The 21,199-nt window shown below is 41.6% G+C and overlaps 1 protein-coding gene across 1 annotated transcript in view; it reads left to right on the top strand.

Annotated features, from left to right (window-relative positions):
• SHQ1 (SHQ1, H/ACA ribonucleoprotein assembly factor) overlaps nt 1-21,199 on the top strand; it is a 103,676-nt gene that overhangs the window by 23,329 nt on the left and 59,148 nt on the right. The window contains exons 7-9 of the mRNA XM_015429517.1: nt 9,906-10,060; nt 12,698-12,751; nt 17,070-17,193. Of these exons, the coding sequence (XP_015285003.1) occupies nt 9,906-10,060; nt 12,698-12,751; nt 17,070-17,193 (333 nt within the window). The remainder of the gene's footprint in view (nt 1-9,905; nt 10,061-12,697; nt 12,752-17,069; nt 17,194-21,199) is intronic.

Raw genomic sequence — 21,199 nt, 5'->3', positions numbered from 1 at the left:
CCCCCCCGCGATTATTGCGGGTCCCCTTGTCTATATATAAAAAAGAAAGTCCCCTCACCGTAAAATCAATGCCTAGGCCAAACCCCTGCACCTAGAGGCACCAAATTCGGGGAGAGCGCTCCCACCGTGGTGTAGGTGCTTGCTAAGAAGGGATTTTTAAATAAATTTGACCCCTAAGTGGGACAAAAGGGGTAAAATGTGCTCCCCCCATTGATTCCTATGTGGCTGCCAGGCAGCTGTCTCCCTGCACCCCCCACTCTCTGATTGGTCAGCTGCAGAACTCAGTGTTCTGAGGTTAAAAAAACAGTTACAGGGGACTGCAGAGAGCTAATGACAATTGAGGAAATCAGGAATGGCCAACAACCACCTGTGAGATGAAGCAAAGCTGCTGACCTAGCCTCTCTGATGGCTTCCAACACACTCCCGCCCCACCTCCTATACCTAACAGGCGGTTGTCTGTCAGGTGCAGGCCTACCTCCACAGTGGCTTCTAATACTCCTCCCCCCCTCTCCCTCCTACACTGGACAGGCAGCTGCCTGTCAAGTGTAGGAGAGGAGGTGTGATGGCTTCCAACACACTCCCCCCACCTCCTACACCTAACAGGCAGTTGTCTGTCAGGTGCAGCACTGGTTGCAGGGTGCTTAAAGCCATGAGGCTTTACCCCAGCAGTAACACCTTAGTGATTCTGCCAGCCTTGCCTCCACAGTGGCTTCTAATAGTCCTCCCCCCTCCCCCTCCTACACTGGACAGGCAGATGCCTGTCAGGTGTAGGAGAGGAGGTGGGATGCTAACAGCCACCGGGGAGGTTTGCTCAGCAGGATTGCTTTAGCACTGCTGCTGGCCCAGCCTCCCCGATGCCTTTAAATACAATCTCCCCCAACACCAGACAGGCCGGTGTCTGTCAGGTGTAGGAGCAGGGCCAGGGTATGAATGTTTATGGGGAGATAGTAAAATACATTTCTAGGAGCCTGAAGAAATGTCCACCACATCACCATTCCCTCACACCAACTCCCCCTCACACCTCTCAGCTCTTACCGCCCCCAAGAAAGCTCCTGGCAAACGTCGAACCAGATACAACAACGCTACAAGGAGGAGGCAACTTAGGAATGCGGCAAAGACATCTGCACATAGTACTCCTGCAGTGGACTGAGCTGCACAGGCCAATTACCAGCAAGGTCACCCTGAGGTGCTCAGAACAACACAGTCTCCATATGAGCAAAATGATCCAGGAACACAAGTAGAGAGGCCATCACTTTCATGGAAGGTAGCAGGAGTTGACTTAACAGACGGCTGCTTTTTGAATGTACAGTTCTATCTGGCCTGCTCCAGAGTGAGCTCATCAAGCAGCCTGGTGATCCTAGCACCTGAGGGCAGAACCACCAATGTGGTCTACAGAGAGGTCCTTCAGTAGAGAGAAAAAAAGTACGTATGTCTCACTTCATTTCTTACACTACAATCTTCTTCGTTAGAATTCTTACAACAAATGTCACATTTCAAATTTCACATCATCAGTATTATAACTGGATTTACGGAACTTAAATACCGTAGCGAAGCACGGGTATCAGGCTAGTGTACAATAAAAGAAGGGAGGTTTGCAGGTTGGGAGGAGTACTTTGGCCAGTAATCTTGGCCTGTCAGTGAAGTGGGTTTTTTGGCAGGTATTTCAGGCTGCACACACTAGTGTTCTGTACAATATGCAAAACAAATCTTCTGTGAAAGAAATATGGTCATTTTAATGTCAACATTTGTAAGCAGGTTTTATTGTATGAATTGTGGGCTTTTAAGTTTTGTAATCCACCTTGAGTTTTCTGTGAGAATGTACATCATGAATGTAAAATTCAGGTGGGTAGCTGTGTTGGTCTTGGTGTTCCTCAAATCAAGTTATGAGTTGTGCCTTTAATACTAATTGGGCAAAGCATACTTCTTCAAAAAAAATGGAATAAAATCTCCTCACGGGTTACTTACAGGAAAAAAGAAGGTGGGGGGCAGCTGTTAGGAGGGGCCACTCAGAGCCAAGATGCATATGCAGAGCTGAAATTGGATCAGGTGGCCTGTAAGATCAGTGGATAACAGCAAATTAGCACATAAATGCAGGAGTTAACAAAAAGATGTGAGAATGAAGCCAGAGTCCAGCAGTACCCCCAAGACAAACCAAGCTCAATCCTGTGTATATAGGAGAACAGAGAATGTAGAAAATGCATGAACAAATTTGGATTCTTGGGATGATTAGTCAATATGGCAAATGGAACAGAGGCTTACCTATATATGGACATGGATATAGGGAATGCTAATATGGTTGGTTCATATTGTGCCTAAAACCATGCTGAAATACTGAGGTCTTTGATGAGTAATTCACTCACTAGATACTAGGTAAGGCTTCTTTGTATAACTATTTGGTTCCAGTTTTCGTGTGCATGGATGAGGAACAGTTATGTGTCTGCTGATTTGCTAGCCTTTTGATGGTTAGAAATCTGTTTTCTTTCAAAAACAGAATAGAGAAGCAATATTGTTATGAGACTTTTACACTTGAACATTTTATTGTCGGGAACAGAGAAACAATTCTTCTGTTCCTGACACCAAAATGTGGGGGGTGGCTAAATGTTCTCACAAGACTAGTGGTGTGTACATCTTTGGGTACAGTAGAAAAGATGACTTACCATGAAGACTTGGTGTTCCTGAAATCAAGTTATGAGTTGTGCCTTTAATACTAATTGGGCACATGGAGTAAGTTGCCCCAGGAAGTCATTGAACCTTGTTTCATGGAAACTTCTAAGAGGAAACTGGATGAATTGGAGATACTTCAGACGTCTTTCTGCAATTGAAAAACAGGCATTACAAGATTTTTAGATGCTCTGTGTTTCTTAGAATACATGATCTTCATAAAGTTAAAACCTGTGGAAGATATTTTTAAAATGTGAAGGGCTGTTTTAGTTGGGTCCTTTGAAAGTATCCCCTTTCCCCTGTAATGTTGTAACATCTTATAATTACGTGAAACTTACTTATTATTGTGATAATACTGAGACTTGCTATCCCAAAAGAGGTTACAAATCTAACTACGATAGAGTAGATGACAATTCACATGACTGTGAAACTTAAAACAAAAAAAAATCACTGTGGAATGCCCTTAGTGGTATTGATTTACCAGCTGTAGGCTGTTTAAATGTTCTGGTTTGAGTGTTTCCAGACAGGACTACAAGATATGACTGTCTAGAGATAATCCCTCTCTTTTGTAACTTTTTGATCTCTCTCTAACTTTGCAGTGTATATTCAATGAATTTCAATGGGGCTTTCAAAGATATTTCAGAAACTGACACTGAAAGGTTTTTTCATTCTCTGATGGGTCTTCTAGAACTGCCTTCCCTAATTACTACAGAAGATATTCCAAGACAAGTGTTGAGGGATATGTTTGTCTCAAGTAATTGAGACCTAATTCCTGTGTTACTGTTGTACTGTGATAGCTACTAAAGTAAAATGCTTCTGCATTCAGTGTTACAATCAGTGTGCCCTTTAGCTGAGTTAGTGTGAGCTAGCTCACAGTTTTTTAGCCTCCGGCTCACACACATTTTTGTCCTAGCTCAGGAAGGATGGCTCCAGAACAAACTAATTTATGCAGTAGCCAAATCTCCCGCTCATAACTGTAATGCCAGTAGCTCACAAAGTAGAATTTTTGCTCTCAAGACTCCACAGCTTAGAGGGAGCATTGGTTACAGTAATAATATATGGATGTTTTTATTGTATGGTTACCATAGTATGAGAGCACTACCTGTCAAGTCATCCAAGTCTTGTGTGATCTGTAGTATGTTCAGATCCTTCCTTTAACTTGACTGTGATACATGGTCATATTCTAAAAGGTATATCTGAATCTGCCCTTGATATTGGCACATACACAATATGAAAATGTAGGGAGTCTACTGCAGATACTTTGCAGTTGGCAGTATTAGAATAAAAGTGCTTACAAATTTAGGAGCTAATGTCAAAAATAAAATATCAATCTTTAACTAGCAAATAATTATGGGGATCTAATATTGTGAAAAAAGTATCTTTAGTTAAGAGCTAGAATTGCAAAAAATGACAAATGTGCAGCTCTCTACAGATTTTTGTTTTAGTCACCCCCCTTATACTATTATTTCTAAACTTTTAGATCATATATATGTAGAGAGAGAGAGACTTCAGTTTTTTTATTTTAGCTTTTATTTGATGAATCTTTGCTGTTTAAGAATTTTCCTCTGTGCTTTTTTGTCTCCTGTTCACCCTCTGCTTACTACACCAGGCGGTTGAACAGCAGTTTATACCAGAAGGGCATCAGAAATACTAATATACCAGGGGCTATCTGGAACAAGAGGAAATTCAGTCCTGAATCAGTTAATACAAATAGATTCCTTACCTCGATTCTAGAAGTTTGGGATTCCAGAAGGAAAAAGCTGTTACCTTCCATATCCCGATTCTCTTCATTTCTGAATCAAGATCAGTTCTCAGAGGGACAAACTTGTACCCTCTTCAAGTTATGGAAACACTCTAATATTACTAGACTGACATCTGTATTAAAAATATTATCCTCAATAAAGTAAAGTTGGGACTTCCGGTCTATGGATTGGCGATGGCGGTCACTCTCCCCAGAGCTTGGGGAGGCGATTAGCACACCATCGGCATGGAGGGGTGCCACCTCAAAATCTTCAAGAAAATCGTTTGTTGCAGCTGCAAATGGAAAAGGCTAATATGATTCTCAGGTTCCAGGGGGTTCCTGAAACAGAAAAAGAAGATTTGAAGAAGACTCTGCGTGAGATTATCGCTCCAGTGACAGGCTTGCCAGCGGAGGAAATAATAAAAGACATGGAGACAGCTTATAGGGCTTACTCCAATTATATTAAAAAAAATAGCCTGCCTGGAGAGATTGTGGTGAGATTTGTAAGAAGACAGACCGGAGATGCTATATTAAAGGCAACTTCAGCAACTCCACTGAAATTTGGGAATACAATTATCAAGACTTTAAAAGACATTCCATTTGAAATTCGTCAGAAGAGAAAGAGCTACAAGGAGTTAATTACTTTTCTTCAAACAAACGGTATACAGTACAGGTGGGCGATTCCTGAAGGTGTCATCTTTAAAATCAATGATAGAAGGGAGAAGATAGACTCCATCTTCAAAGCCATGAATTCTTGAAACGCCAGCTGGGATCGGGCGAAGAATCTAAAGAGGAAGAAACTAAGTCAAGTGAGACAGCTGCCTCGGGAACAGATGAAGACTCTGCTGCAGAAGCGGGTGTGGGAGCAATGAAAACTGTATATGATTTTAGAGACAGAAAGCTGAAGTAAGGGCAGAAGGACTCTGATAAATGGCTCTTTGAAATAAAGAAGATGCTCAGAAAGTTCTCTCATAATAACTAATTTACTAATATAGAACAGTGTGAAAAACAAGAACTCTACAAGTATATTGTTTTACTAACTCTTTTAATACTAATATAAAGGGGGTCTCCCACTCTTGGGTTTTTAGTTAATGTGGGTTTCTTTCCTTTATCCATAGTTGTAGTTCCCCTTCCTATATTTTTCTTTGTAGTTTGTAGTCTTATTGAAAAAATAAAAATACCCCTCTGGGGGTTTAAAAAAAATAAAATAAAGTCGGAAGACAAGATTGGGGATAAAATACCTTGGTTTCTCTATCTTAGCTTGAAGAGCCTTTCTGATAGTCTGAATATTAGTAGTTTATTGTCAGCTCCATTTCAAACAAATTGTCAAAAACTGCTTGATGATTAATTGTAATTTAATCTTTAAAATTTATCATACTGTACTTAAAGCAGAAAATAATAGTTCTATATCATATCAGAATCTATGGCAAACTGATTGTAACATGTCACTGTCAGAAGCTAACTGGTCACAAATCTGGAGATCAAACCCTTTCTCCTCACAAATACTGAGTGTGAGAATCCAAACCTTCAAGATCTTGACTCACTGGTAACTCCGCTAAAACTGTCACGTATCTATAAGTCCTATTCACCACTGTGTTGGAAGAAATGTGGGCAGGTGGGATCCTATGCGCCCTGCTGGTGGCAGTGTGAGAAAATCCAGCCGTTTTGGAAGGAAGTATTACATCAAATAGCAGTAATAACTGGCTATGAGGTGCCCTATTCCCCTGCACTAATATTTTTGAATTACTGACCAGAAGTCTCAGTGCCGCAGATCAGGAAGAAACTTACCTCTATCCTTTTGGTGGCAGCAAAATCAGTCATAGCTTTAACATGGAAGTGTCCGGATCCACCTACACTCGCATTATGGTATCGGAAGATAGGGGAGATTTATGTGATGGAAAAAATTACGTATCAGATTAGTCAGTATGAATTGAACCCACCACACAACTTTGCAGAAGTGTGGTTTATTATACTAGATTTTTTGTCACAGCTTGAGGAAATTCCCAAATGCTCAAAATCTTTATACTTATTATAATATGTACATTATATTATAGGTATGGTACTACTATTGGTTTATGATGTCATTCTTTCTTTATGGATATTACATTAGTTGTATAAGTTTGAGTAGTCGTAAGACTGTCTATTGTATACTTTGTTACACTGTTTATAGTTTCTGTTATTGTTTTATGTATGTGAAAATTAAAATAATAATTTTTTAAAAAGTAAAAAAAGAAAAGAAATACTAATATAACCCAGGTGCCATCATTGTTGGCTTTATGTCCAAGTGTCCTTCCAGCAGAGAGCATTTCGCTCCTTTAGCTGACAGCCCCAAATGTCCCTCTTTGGTTCCATTGTGTGATGCAAGTCAAACAAATTCTTCAAATAAGCCTAACTAATTACCTTGCTTTTCCCATGGGAGAGGAGGGCTTTGCAAAGAATCTCTCTTCTGCTCTTCAAGCCTTGGCCTCTACAGACTCCAGATGAAAGGGTTTAGGTTTTTTAACAGTCACGTTCAGCTTACTTTACACTTCACTTTTATTTGGCTTCAGAATGCTGAATTCTGAGTTTTAGGTGACAAGCAGTCTTCCGAATCGTGGGCAGGCACATGCATTTAATGTATCATTTACATGCTCTAGGGTAATTTATTTTGTCTCCAGTAATCTATCATGCTTACCAGCGATCAGTCTCCAATTTCCTTTTATAGAAGAAGAAAAATGATACTTAGACTTTTCTAAAAGTCCCAGTCTTTCCCTTGGCTTCTGAGTGCTGAAATAAAACATTTACAAGTCTCAGTTTTATTAGGTCCTTGAATTTAATTAATTGATTACAATCATACAGTCCTGCATACCAGCCGTGATAATATCTGTTCAGGCAACAATAGGCAAAGGAATTTCAGAAATGGCCTAAAAAGTCCTAACAGCTGGAATGCGGTGATCTGAACCAGGTTGCCATCTTGTTCCTGTAAATGCTCGTTGTAGCAAAGGGTGGGTTTGGTCTGTAACAAAGAAGTTAGAGCTCCAGATCTGCATCAAATTTTTTCAGCTACTCCTTTGTTGCAACACAGCAATGAAATTCGTGACAATTGCTGTTCCATGCAATGTGATCTAGCTTAAAAGGGGGTGTTTCCCCCCTGCTATCTATGGATTTGTCAAGTATATGTGTTTGGTTTTAATACGCTTTGATATATTAGGTGGAGTAACTCTCAGTATATCCCCAAATTTCTTGTGCGCGAAATGTCTGAAAACTGGATTATAGCATCTCTGGAAACAGAATTGACACCCCAGGAAACACTTCAGTCATTAAGCAGATCTTTCTGTTCTGGAGAAATGTGAACTTTCCTGGTATAGAAACTGGCATGACTACAAAGGCATGGTAGGCAATGCCAGCAGCTTACTAGGCTGTCAGAAAATGGGAGTATGGAAGCCGGTAAGGGCCATGACCAAATCAGCAGTGAAGACCTGCAAATGGGTGTGAGCAAAGGCCAGAATTCTTTAATGAGTTTCTTGGCAAAGGACTTAGGAAGCTACAGCATTGAAACAACCCCAAGCTATGTGCAAGGGTGGGGGTCATTAAGATCCTCTACTTTAGTTACTACTTTAGTTACATACCCCTTACTTTAGTTAAGGTAAAGCTGCTTTGGAATCCAAAATCCAGTTTTTGGATTCTATGAAGTGCTGGGAATATTAGTCACAACACATCACCAAGTGAGCAATTGGTGGATGATGCTTCTTTTTCAGGACTGGTTTTATAACTAAATGGTCTCAAGCAGCTGTTGAGACTCATGTTTGCTGCAGAAGTAAAAAGAGTTTTTTGCTTCACTTGTAATAAATGTAACCATTATTGAGTTACGCTAGATTGAACAGAAGAAAGTTGTCATGGCTGCTGGTAGCATCAGGAAAGAAATTAGAAGTTCAGTGAACTAAGGACCAAATATTGGGCTGTTTTATTTTTTGGGGGGGGGAGTTTGGTATGTGTGGGGGGAATCATGCATCAGCAGCAGAGGGTTGGAGCTTAATAAGGGAAGGAACAGGGGGACAAAGAAACTGAGGGACTCCTGAAAAGGATAGGTTGTGATCACAGAAGTAGCCGTATAGTATGAGAGGTGCATTATTCGGCTCATCAATTTTAAAAGGAACGAGCAAGATCGGCACTGACTTTATAGGACATGCTCCTTCTCTCCTTTGCCTGTATAAAACTTATACAAGGAAAAATTGAACTCTGGCACCAAACACTATTGCCTAATCACTAGTCTGAGCAAAAAAGAAAAGAAAATCACATATAAATCAGAAGAGATGTAATGACTGACATTGAAAAAATAAAAGGCCGTGTATGAGCCTTGCAATATTTAGAACAGCTAAATGTGTTGCAGTCAAAGAAGCAAAAATAATTGCAGTGACAAATTGCAGTCTTTCTCTGTGAAAATGCTATAAGAAAAGGGGGTGTGGGTGTTGTCGTATATAATGAGGAGTAGAACCAATCTATATTTCATAATAGTAAGTAAAGGTAAAGGTTCCCTTGCTCGAAAGCCAGTCGAATCCGACTCTAGGGTTGCGGTGCTCATCTCCGTTTCAAAGCCGAAGAGCCAGCGCTGTCCGAAGACATTTCCGTGGTCATGTGGCCGGCATGACTAAACACCGAGGCGCACGGAACGCTGTTACCTTCCCACCGAAGTGGTACCTATTTATCTACTTGCAATTTCTTGCTTTTGAACAGCTAGGTTGGCAGGAGCTGGAACTAGAGACGGGAGCCCACTCTGTCATGCAGCACCCGGGTCTCGAACTGCTGAACTACCGACCTTCCACAGCCTGCAGTTCAGCGTCTTAACCACTTGAGCCACCGCAGCTACTTCATAATAGTAGAAAACTACAAATGTCTGTGTTTCAGTGATGTGGAGTGGGGGAGTCTTGAAGGGATGTCTTAAGCATCTACATTAATTACTTCCCAAAGCCCAGAACTCAGGGATTGATTGCAGGCCTTGTTTGCCAAACTTTATTGAATGGGCTTGATAAAAGGTACCTTGGTTGCACTTGACTGTCAATGTGGTATGTCTCAAACCTTACCATGGTAGTATAATGGTTGGAATCGTATATGGCGGGGTATAAATTCAATCTCTTCCTCCTCTTCTTCTCCTTCTCCTTCCCTCTATATTTTGGAGGAAGGTAGAAGGTTAGGAATTCATATCTGCCGTTTACCTCTTCTTTTGCCCTGCAGTGAAAGATGGCTTAAGGCCGAAATTGAGTGAAATGTCCTTTCCATGTATTTCACACTCTCCTATTCCAAGGATCGTGTAATTATGATACTTCTTTTGGCCGCTTAGTTCTCTGTGGAAATGGGCAAGCAGTACTGTGAAGCCAAGTTCCTGATTCTGAATTTAACATGGGAGAAGTCTTTGGGAGCTTTAAAAGATTCTCATCACCAGTGCACCAGTTAATCCAGCCATGTGTGCTTTTTGTGTAGCGAAGATCATGGATATGTTGTTCTAAAACAGCCTTTCTGCTTCTAGTTTCTTTTACAGAGGAAGAGAGAGAGCAGCTTAGAAAATTCACCAACAGAACATACTTGCTTGACAAAAGAACATCTCACCAAGTATATCTAAGCTTACTTGATATCCTTCTGGCATATTGCTATGAAATCTATGCCACTGAAGGAGAAAAGAATGTGAGTATTTTCTTTTTCCTTCAGCAAAACATGGGTTAAGGTTCTCAGTTACATGGCATTACTCGGTACCTGAGAAAATTGGGTTTTGAGCTGGAGTTCATGCAATCCATTAAAGCAAAGAATTTAAATGTTCAATTACTTAGGTTAGGTTTGTTGTGTGAAATTAACAGACCAAAATGTTGGGATGGGTATGGGTTTTTTGTGGGGAGGGGGCATGTGGTGGTGGTGGTTGTGAACACACATCCAATGGTTCTGTATTTTTAGCAGCAGATATTGAAGGGAAACATGCTTGGAATGGTCAAAGCTGAGATTTGTCAAATACAGCTATGGGGGGGGGGGCTTTTTCCTTGAGCACAATATACATGAGAATCTTTGTTAGTAATGTTGCAAAGTTCTGAAGGATGATGCTCACCTTCCTGAAGAAGCGCGGGTTCCTTTGTAGTCTGTCTTGGACTAGTTTTTTCTGTGTGTTAAGAAAAATTTGGATGGCTGCATTCAGAGGGGACAGACAAATCTTGATTTGTTAAAAAAGAAGAAGAAGAAGAAGAAGAAGAGCTACCTGTGAAGTCCTTTTGCTCATCCACTCATTTCTTCTACTTGTATGCATAAAACCAGCATTGTAGACTTCTTGGCTTGGAACAAACATAGCAATGTCTGAATCAGGCAGAATGCACTGAGTTGCCATGATTTTAAATGGGGGTTAAATTGTGGTTTAGAATTCTGGTTTCTTGGCTAGATAACTAAGCAACTTATTCGTTCCCTGCACCAATGTGTCATCAAACTGTAGTTTGTTCCAGACTAAGTCTTCAGTCCTGACTTTATGCATGAGGGTACAGTTTCTCCATAAACAAACCTTATCATCTGAATATAGCCTGTATTTGTTTGTACCAGCTTTTTGTGGGTTAGCTGAGATGAGAGACCCTAGCAGGTTTAGGGATAGAGATGTGTTAAGGACTGGTTCCTATATGGAGAAGATTTGGGTGGTAAAATGGTAAGATTCCAGCCTTTTATGTACTGGCTTGGTTGTGCAAATGAAAACATAAACAGATCTTATGCAACACCTAGCACATTGCTCCCTGTATACTTAGTGCCCAGGAATTGGTTGCAAAAGATCTTGCACAAGACCTTGTGGGCTCTGATTGGGTGGAAAGCTGGCTTTAAAATATTTTAAATAAATAAGTGGGGATGCAATAAGTTTGACTTCGTGTAAGCTGCTAGTATGGTATTTTTCTTGTGTTTTCTGATGCAAGAGTTCCTCTGCAAGCAGAAATTTTGCACTACATCCAGCCCATAAATTTGATCGAAATCAAATGCTTGCATAGCAGAGTTAAGCATGGGAAGCATTCCAAAATGGGTTCCTGCATGATCCTTCAGTTTAAAGTAGTATGGTCCGTTCTAGCATCTCAGTAATGTAATTCGCCTGAATATGTGAACCAGGCCCTAAGGTCTCTTTAAACATGATACTAGCAGAAGAATTTACCTATGCAATGTTGCACACCCAGCATCATTAACAAACAAACAAACAAACAAACAAACAAACTGTGCCCTTAGTCTCTGTGCTTGCCATGGTAGAACGGCAGTGATCTCTAGCCAGGGCCGACACCTGTTGAATGCTAGCATTGCTTGTGTAGTAGGTTTGCATGCATAGAGGCCCAGTTTAAACAAAGTACTATATGTGTGCGGAGGTGAGTGTGGAAGTTCTTGTCTCCCAGGAACATTATACTGAAACTAGGAATAAGGCCCATTGTGGAAATAAATACAATGAACACTAGAAGGAGGCTCTGGGCGGGTGCCCTGGCCTTGGGCACTCAGTGTCAATTTGCTGTGGTGACCTAAGCAGCATATAATGATACAGAGTCCACCGTATTCTCCAGGGGAACTGATCTCTGCCATCTGAAGAGGAGTTGTAATTCTGATTGATCTCCAGCCCTCCCCTGGAGATTAGCAACAGTGTTTCCCCAAGAGGAAATGGCTGGTTTGGAGGGTAGATTCTTTGGCATTGTACCTGTCTGAGTGTGGTTGAGGTGGCAGTGGGCGGAGAAGAGGAGTGGTCCCAGCACCCAGCCAATGGCATGCAAGTACCCTTGATTGGCGGTTGATGGGCCAATGGCTGATGGAGCGCATAGCACAGCCAATGGGAGAGCTGGAAAGTGCCAATGCATTAGGGCAATTATATATATCAGATAAGGCCTATATCTTGATGAGATAAATGGTAAGATAGTAACAGGTCCATAGTAAAAGCAGCATTCAATTGGGTTCAGGAATACCTGGATGCAGGCAACTGCTAACATGGGTTTGGTGGAGTCAGTAGATACAAGGAAAACATTCATTGGTCATATAGAAACAAAGCTCTAGAACGAACAACCAGTAGAGATTCATGGGGATTATATTGGGCTGCATATGCTGCTGTTCTTTGATGTAGAGTAGTTTCATTTGTTCAAGAGTTCTTGGTCTGCATTATCCCACTGAACAAAAGATACAAAAAGGAAAAAAAATCATGGCTTAATTTTTCCAGCTATAAAGGACCAGTAAATTCTTCAGTTTGCATTTTCTTAACTCCTATGGGAATATTATATCACCTGTAAGCAAATTATGTTGTAGTTCTAACAAGTCCTTCCTTTCCTCTTTATAAAAAAGGTTGAATCACCTTGGAATATCCGAAAACTGAGTGCAACTCTCTGCTGGCTGGAGGTAAAATTGTTTAAATGTAGTGGTAGCTGAGTCTGTGTTAATATCTGAGTACACAGCTGATGAACCAGTATTACTGCATTTTGTATGATTTCCCCTCAGTATCGAACTCTAGAAAACTTCACAACAATTGTATGAGGCTGTTACCCTTTTATTGGATAATATACGCTTCTGTAAACCGTGGGCTGGATCTTGTGAACTGGGAGCATGAGTTACTTTAGAGATGGATTTTCCTGTTTCCCAGCAGCTCCCCTGAGCCCCCCAAAAGTGATACCGGAGGTTAGAAGACCCTTGAGGAGAATTGCTTTAAAAATACCATCCAAAACTGCATTGAAGAGAAGTTGACACATAGTAAATGGAAAATGCAATTAAAGTATTTAATATGTATATATAGTATGTATATGTACAAAAGTGGCTTAATAACATATGAAAGCAATCATTGAAATCACCTAAAATGCACAGTCTGTCAGAAGCAAGTGAGCAGAAAGCAAAATAAATTAGAGGAGGAAGAGAGTCTTAAGTTGTAAGTTGTATTTTGTAGGGCGGGAGGTATGAAGTAATGTAGCTATTGTGTTTGCCTTAGGAGCAGTCAAAACTACAAGCTTGATTCTTTTTTTCGACGTCCTTTACACGTCTGAAGATTTAGACTTCATTCTCTTCTCCTTAATCTCGGCTTCTTGCAGTTCAGCTGTGTCTCCTCTAAGTTTAATTTTATGCCTAAACTGAATTTCATCCAGCCGAATATAGGTTTCTTAGGAATGAGTAGGATTAAAGGGCTTTTCTGCATTTGATAAAAGCACATAAGAGGCAGTGTTAAGGGCTCCCTGCTTGGCATTGCTTTTATCCAGGTCCAGTTGAAATGGCTGAAGAAACAGAGATTTGTACATGAGTGAGTGAGGGACCTCACATGTGTTTGTGTGCGTGCTTATGCATCTGAATGCATAGCTCAGTATGTGGGTATGAATGCCTGCTGACGAGAGAAATAGAACGCCACTGGCATTAATGAAATGTTGGCTAGTGTGTTACAATATGTGAGTGTGTTCCATTGGGTTTTTGGTGGTGCCTGCGGACTGTGTTAACACTGACTGGTTGACTCGCAGGATTGTTCCTGTTTACACAGAATAAATGACTAATCCCCCGTTTAGTTGAAGTGGGTTCTTGTACTCTTGCAAAACCTGGAACAACAAAATGGATGTGGTTGCTATAACAGTTCGATAACAAAGTCCGCTCTGATCTTGCCCATCTTTATTGTTGGTACCTAAAATCTGTGGCCAAGAATAATGTAGCCAGTGCTGAGAGTGGGCTTGGCAAGGGGGTCCAAGAATCTTTGAGATGGGATTGCCATAAGAAGATTTCATATATAGTTTGTGGCCTCTTGCTACCGGAAAATTGTTCAGTCTTTTTATAACTAACTGGGTTTTTTTAACCTGGTAAAAGACGACAGCAGATACCGGTGGGAATATCTGAGAGAACTTTGAAATGCTAGCTACACAGCTAAGGAAAGCCTTCATCTTCCTGGGCAGCTAACCTTGCTTTTAGTTCTTATCTTGCTTGCAGTGAGCTCACCGCTGAGTATATTCTTCTTGAAATGGACTCTGAGGGTTTATTGCTTTTGAAGCTGTTCCATCACCATACTTCTCTTATCGGCTAAACCCTTTTAATTTAAAAGAGTATTAAATTGGTGTTTCTCTTTAAACAAGGCAATTGTAGCATGGGTGAAAGTAAGAACAAATATTAAGCCCCCCCCCCCCCCGTAAAAACTGGGCAAATTGATCATCATCTCTGTCGTGAATGAGACCATTTTAAATTAGTGGATGAAAGGCATTTCTCTTGTCTGTAGCTGAGGGGATATCTTCATTTCCTGCTTAGGCCCTGAAAATAACCTTGGTATTTTATAATTCAGTCATATTAGTTACTTAAATCAAAATGGGTTTCTGAGATGATAGATCAGTGCCTCCCTTAATCAGTTTCTTTCATGATTTCCAAGATGGACAGGACATAACTGGGGCAATACTGAAAAGACAGGGTATTTTTAGATCAATCTAACTTGCTTGGCAAATGTATTCTTCTTTGAAGCATTCATAATGTTGAATTGGCAGCTAGTATTGTTTTTCTCAGAGTATACGCCTTGTTCTTATACTGCTGGTCAAGATGCTCACGAAGATGGAGCTTGGCCTGCTAAAGTGGGGTGGGAAATAGGTTTTGGGTCTACCACCCATTTCCCCTTTTTAGCCAGAGCCCTTATTCCCAGGGCCGGTGCTACCATTAGGCTAACCTAGGCGACCATCTAGAACGCAGGCATCAGAAGGGCGCAGTACTGACAATGGGGGTGGGGCTACCTGGCGAGGCCAGTGCGTGTCTGTAACGTGGGAGGTGAGGGTGCTTCTCCTTCCCTGCTGGTGGGGATAGGAGAACGGCTCTGGGATGGCGGAGGGTGCCAGCGCCTGTGAGCCCACAGGTCCCACTCTCCCCCAGGCACCCCAGAAAAAAGATCTCCCTTCCCCATTCACGTTAACCCTCTGTCTCTCAGTCAAGCTGGCCCAGGAACCCTGCCTACTGCTTCTTCTGCAGCCAGCCCTTCAAGTCCATTCCCTTGCCCCTCCCGTGCCTGCGATGGGCCAGTCAACTGTGCCTGGGGGGAGGGCAAAGGACCATGGAGGTGAGCTGGAACCCAGGGCTAGGGCAAAAGCCAAGCTGCAGACAGGGAGGGAGAACAGCTACAGAGGATGAGAGCCGGGGTGAATGCCCTCCCAAGTGGGTGAGTGTGTGTGTGTGTGCGCGTGCGCGCAAGCCGGGGTGAGGTGGGAAGGCCATGCCCGCCCTCCTTCCCCCTCGGCAGTGTGGCCCAGCAGCCCTCATGGGTCTGCCATGGCCAGCGCCATTGAGAGAGGAAGGAGGGTGTGTATGTGTACATGTGCGAGCTGGGGTGGGGTGGGAAGGATGTGGGTGCCGTCCTTCTCCCCGTATCTCTTTGTCCCTCTCTTCCCCCCATCCTTCTCTGTCACTCTCTTCCCCTCGTCCCTCTCTTCCCCCCATCCTTCTCTGTCACTCTCTTCCCCTCGTCCCTCTCTCTCTGTCTTGTTCTCTCTTCCCCCCCCTCCCCCGTGTCTCTCTCTTTCTCTCTCGCTGTGTTGCTCTCTCTTCCCCCTCTTTGTCTCTCTCTGGGTCTTTCTCCCTCTTTCCCCCGTCTCTCTCTCTCTCTCTGTCTTTCTCTTTCCCCCCCTCTCTGTCTCTCTTTCTTGCTGTCTTTCTCTCTCTCTTCACCCCTCACTGTCTCTCCCTCTCCCTCCCCCCCCCCCCGTCTGTCCCTGTCCCCTCTCTGTCTCTCTCTCTTCCCCTCTCTGTCCCTCTCTCTCTGTCTGTACCCCCCCATCTCTCTCTCTCTCTCTCTCTCTCTCTCTGTCCTTCTCTGTCCCTCTTTTAACTGTCAAAAGGAGATGGGAAAGACCTCTGCCTGAGATCTGCTGCCAGTCTGAATGGAAAATAGTGAGTTTGATGGACCAATTGCCTGATTCAGTAGAAGGCAGCTTTATGTATTCAAGGGCAGCATGCCTAGGAAAGTGCACGCAAAATGAGATTCTGATGTGCCTGAAATGGAAACATTAAAGAGACTTAAATTTCAACATCACAGCGGGATTTTTCAAAATGCGTTGTGATTTGTGTTTTTCTGTTTGAGAGAGAAAATCACAGATTGTATCACTTGTTTTCACAATTGGAAAAAAAGAAATTATCAGTTTAAAATTTTGTGTTTTTCATTCTTCCTAAAATGCATTTATGTTTGAAAATTGGTGGGCGCAGGGGGGGGGGGGCGGCACCAGAAGGTAGCCTTGCCCAGTGTGCAAAAAAACCAGGCACCGGCCCTGCTTATTCCACATGACTTTTGTCTGTGAAGGTCCTGTAACTCCCATGTTAGTATTTTCTGTAGTCAAAGGGGACTCTTCATTCCTCTTTCACCGCTGAAAAATGGCTGTGGTTTAAAAAATCCCAGTTCACAGGCCAGAAATAAACCCTAATTTGTTAAACCTCTGTTTGAACATGACAAATTGTAGTTAGAGAAAGATTTCCCTAAACCGGGTAGTGTTTAGTCTTGGCTTCCCACACTTAAGGGGTAGAGGGAGTGGGTGTGTGAGTCTGAGGATTTTTGGTTTGCTGTTGTCACAAACACATTGTACTTTGTATGTGGTTTTCTGAAGTTTTCCAATGTGGAGGTATGGCAAAGCTGCTGCTGTTTATTCTCCAGTCTTGTTCATATACGCAGTATTCTAATAAGTATGTTTCAGTGGCCTGTTATGATCATTTTTTAAAAAACTGTTCCCCACAGAGCTTTACTGGTGTTACAGAAGTCCTGGAATCCTTTGGAAGAAGAGTTTTATGCTATCCACTCTACAGACACTTCAGTTTAGTGACTCGTGCCTTAAATGATGTTGTCATAATACTACAACTAGGTAAGTATTTCAGTTTCCACTCTGCAAATTATATTGCATTAGCATACAATAATCTGCTTGAGGTGGGATCTGTAATGTGTATGTAGTTAGCCATTTGTTTGCAAAAGCACAAGGAGTTTTCAGCATATTTGTGGTAAATATTTTTGAAGAACTTAAGGTACCTGTTTGTGCTGTAAGTTTAAAATAAATTTACTGTCATGAAACCATCAAGATGAATGAAGCACCTGGGGCTATGATTTTCAAATCACATTTAGTTCCATTGCCCATTACTAGTAGTCTTAATTTTAAATCAAAGAAAATGTGGATTTAGTCTTAGAATTTTGAGGGGGAAATATCCCCAATTTTTTTAAAAAACTGAAAATGTTCCTAGTTCGAGCTCAGCTTTATTCACCATATACTTTAGAAAATCTGCTACATATTGATATTTTCAAATATTGAATTTAATTTTTCACTTTGAGAAAAATCTTTAATTTCTCACAGTGATATGCTTTGAAGCTGAGAATTATTTCCTTGTTCCCCAGACTTGGTGAAAGGATGTGAAACTACTTCACATAAATACGTGATTCACAATATGAAATACTGTAAGCTCAGAGTTTTAAAAATAAATATGCAAATATTTTTAACACAGTATTGAACAGATGGACTCTATTTTTGCTGTGTTAGATTTACACTGTTAGGACTTTGGATCCTCTCGTATTTTAGTCTTGCTCATTGTTTGTACTAAAACTTTTAATATTAGGGGCAAAGACTTGTAATTTGCATAGCTGAGGACTATCAGCTGGAGGTTTAACGACAAAGAACCTTCGGATTTTCATTAGTCAAGAAAGATTTCTATAAATGTAAGATTAACAGAGAAAGTTATCATTTTCATTATTAGATTTTCCTGTAGAAAAAGTAATGTGAGCAGAAAATAGCTGCTGCCTTTTAGTTTGCCCAACTCTCCTGTAGAGTATTTCTGATGTTGCTTCAATAGAGAGAAACAAATCAAAACGAATATTGGTTTACTCCCTGTAGCCATTTCCTGAAAGCAATTTTCTTTCCCAGTTTCTCTTCTGAAGAGCATCCACCCCCCCTGTGCCTGTGCTCATGGTATCCATTTGGCGACAGAGCCCTTTTTTACTTCTAGGCTCTAAACTTGCCCTTCTGGCTTCTACGTTAGGTTTTATAAGATTCTTTCAGGACTGTCGAAGAGATGTGAAAAAATGTTCTCAGCGTGGCAAGCTTTCTTCTTCCATTCTGGAGCCAGAGCTAAGCAAAGAAACTTGTGCATATGTGGGGTAAAAGGGGGCTCTCTTATTGTCCTCCCATAGCAGTGCTTTATGATGAGTTAATTTCTCTCCTCTTCCCATTGTCATTCTGTTCCTAGGCTAGCAGGGGAGGTGGTGGTAATATGGATAGTAGTACCAAATGCCTTTAAGTTACAAACACTCCTTTTACTTTCTACTCAGAAAGCAACCACAGGGAGCTCTTCAAGCCTGCTCCGTGAGGTGCTTTAACTCTGCCAGTACAGTGGAGCTGTTTGTGAGAAGCAGCTATTACTATTTGATATATTCCTGCGAAGCCCCACTTCTGTAGGGTTGCATCGGCTTTCGGTGCAGACAGTCTCATTCCTGGTGCAATGGAGATTTCACCAGAGTGGCTCCTTGTGAGCTGGGACCACCTTTTAAAGTGCTCATCTTGTGTTGGTCCAGATTATCCCAATGTCTGTAAAGCAGTCGTTTGTGCGACTCTCCCCACACACCCAGCAAGACAGACAGCGCATTGGAAGTGTGGTGCTTGAGGAGAGTTTGAATGAATGGCATGTGTTTGTGAGGGAGCGGATTACTGATGAATGGAGTGTCATCCATTGCTTTGCTGGTAACCCGGATGCTGCCAGCCGTTTTCATACTGAGTCATAAATATCGCATTAGAAATGTACACATGACTTAGAGGAGTAAAACTTCTGCAGGTTTATAGATCTCTGTTTTGGAAATATCCATCTGTGTTGGCCTGTGAAACCTGCCGTTTCCCCCCCTCTATTCTAGTTAAGGGAAGAAATTTGGACCTGGTGCAGGGATGGGGGCAAAGACCATGTTAGGGCTGTCAACAGTTAAAAGGTGCCACTGAAATCCTTCACCAGTAGAAGACTTAGATGGGTAGCCACGTTAGTCTGTCTGTAGCAGTAGAAAAGAGTAAGAGTCCAGTAGCACCTTATAAACTATCAAAATTTCTGGCAGGGTATGAGCTTTCGTGAGTCACTGCTCTGAAGAAGTGAGCAGTGACTTACGAAAGCTCACACCCTGTCACAACTTTTGTTAGTCTTCAAGGTGCTGTTGGACTCTGGTTCTATCCTACTGTCAATTATCCCTGTGGGGTGGGAGCAGGCATGCTGTTCAGATATCCCAGGTGCTGTTAAGTGAAGTTGGATCAATCTACGTCTGGTTTTTGAGTGGGCTTTGGGATATGGAAAGCCTTGATTTCCCAGGTTTCTGACCTGTGTAGAGTTGGGGCTTAAAAGCAAAGCTGCTGATTCCTGTCCAAGTACAGATAAGCAGAGGTGAGGTTTGGAAAATGCTAAGACCTGAGCTGTACAAGGTAGTCATATTAACCTTCATGAAATTAATCTTATGAATAAATCTGCTTAGGTACTTAACGTCCCAGTTCACCTTTCTTGTAATGGGTTGCTTCATTACTACCCTGTCCCTGTCATTATTCGGCAAATGACATCCACCTTGTTGAGGATGTAATGCTGCAAGGTATGGTATTTTTTAAACCCTACAGTTCTAGAGAGAAGGGAGGCTAATAAGTTTGGGAAAATATGGAGATTGGTATTGGGACAATCAGGGACATATAAAGCTGTTTTACTAGCTCTTTATTCTGTAGACTGCCTGTAAATATTCACTAAATCATTTGCTGCCCTCAAATTCTGACAATATCATTGACAGGTTTAGGTCAACTGTAACAGTCATTGAGCAATCCCCTTTTGTTCAGTGAACTAGGCAAAGGTAAAATACCTCAGTTTCCTAGAGTCACCCACTCTCCCCAGTCATTAATGTTTAACAGTTTTAAATCATTGTAAAAAGACAATGTGGAACTGGTTTAATTTCTTTCTCCTGTGGCAAATGCTTTTCTTTGACTGTATCAAGTTACCTAGGAAACCATTGTAAGACGAAATGTTATTGGCTCAGTTGGATGATTGTGGGAATTGTGGGTGGAATGTAAATATCTTGGGCTTGAATGTATAGTTGATGCAAATGGTATCTTAACCACATCCACTTCTGTTACTTCATAAGGAAGAGAATAGAGCATAATCAGTTATGGTTTTCCAGATGCTTTGGGGGAAGTTAATGAGACTCTGTTGGACTAAATATATTGGGAGTGAATGAATAACATACCATAAACTTCTATGTGCAAATACTGACATTTTCAACACATATTACTATTCAGTTTTCTGCTACTGTGTTCATAAAAATTTCATGTGTGTGTGTAAAGTGCTGTCAAATCGCAGTCAACTTAGGTGACCCCACCCAGCAAGGGGTTTTCAAGGCCAGTGAGAAACAGAGGTTGTTTGCCATTGCCTGCCTCTCCAGAGTCTTCCTTGGTGGTCTCCCATCCTAGTACTGACCCTGCTTAGCTTCCCAGATCTTATGAGATCGGGCTGTATCTTATCACCTTCCCTCAAACACCACTGAGATATGTGTATTCCTATAAATGGAGGAATAAACCACTGATCTGTACTCAGATGCAACATTTTTGTTAAATCAAGTGTATGTATATCTCTTCCAGCGACACAGTTTCTTTTTTAAAGAACCTGGTTTAAAATGAAATATAAGTTTAATAGGAGCAGCTGTGTTCAAGTCTACACTTAAAACCTCTTAAATTGGATCTGTAACAGTCTGTCAGAAGCAGAGTTAAAGCTGTTTTGTTTAATATGGAAAAAGCAAACAACAGAGAAAAATCAGTTTTGGTATCACACATTGCAAGTATGTGGTAATTATTCCTGTGACCTGTAAACTAGTATGTAATC

This window comes from Gekko japonicus, unplaced genomic scaffold (assembly GCF_001447785.1).
Source record: "Gekko japonicus isolate JY-2015 unplaced genomic scaffold, Gekko_japonicus_V1.1 scaffold852, whole genome shotgun sequence".
Classification (NCBI taxonomy): domain Eukaryota; kingdom Metazoa; phylum Chordata; class Lepidosauria; order Squamata; family Gekkonidae; genus Gekko; species Gekko japonicus.
This window is presented reverse-complemented; position numbering and strand designations above follow the sequence as displayed.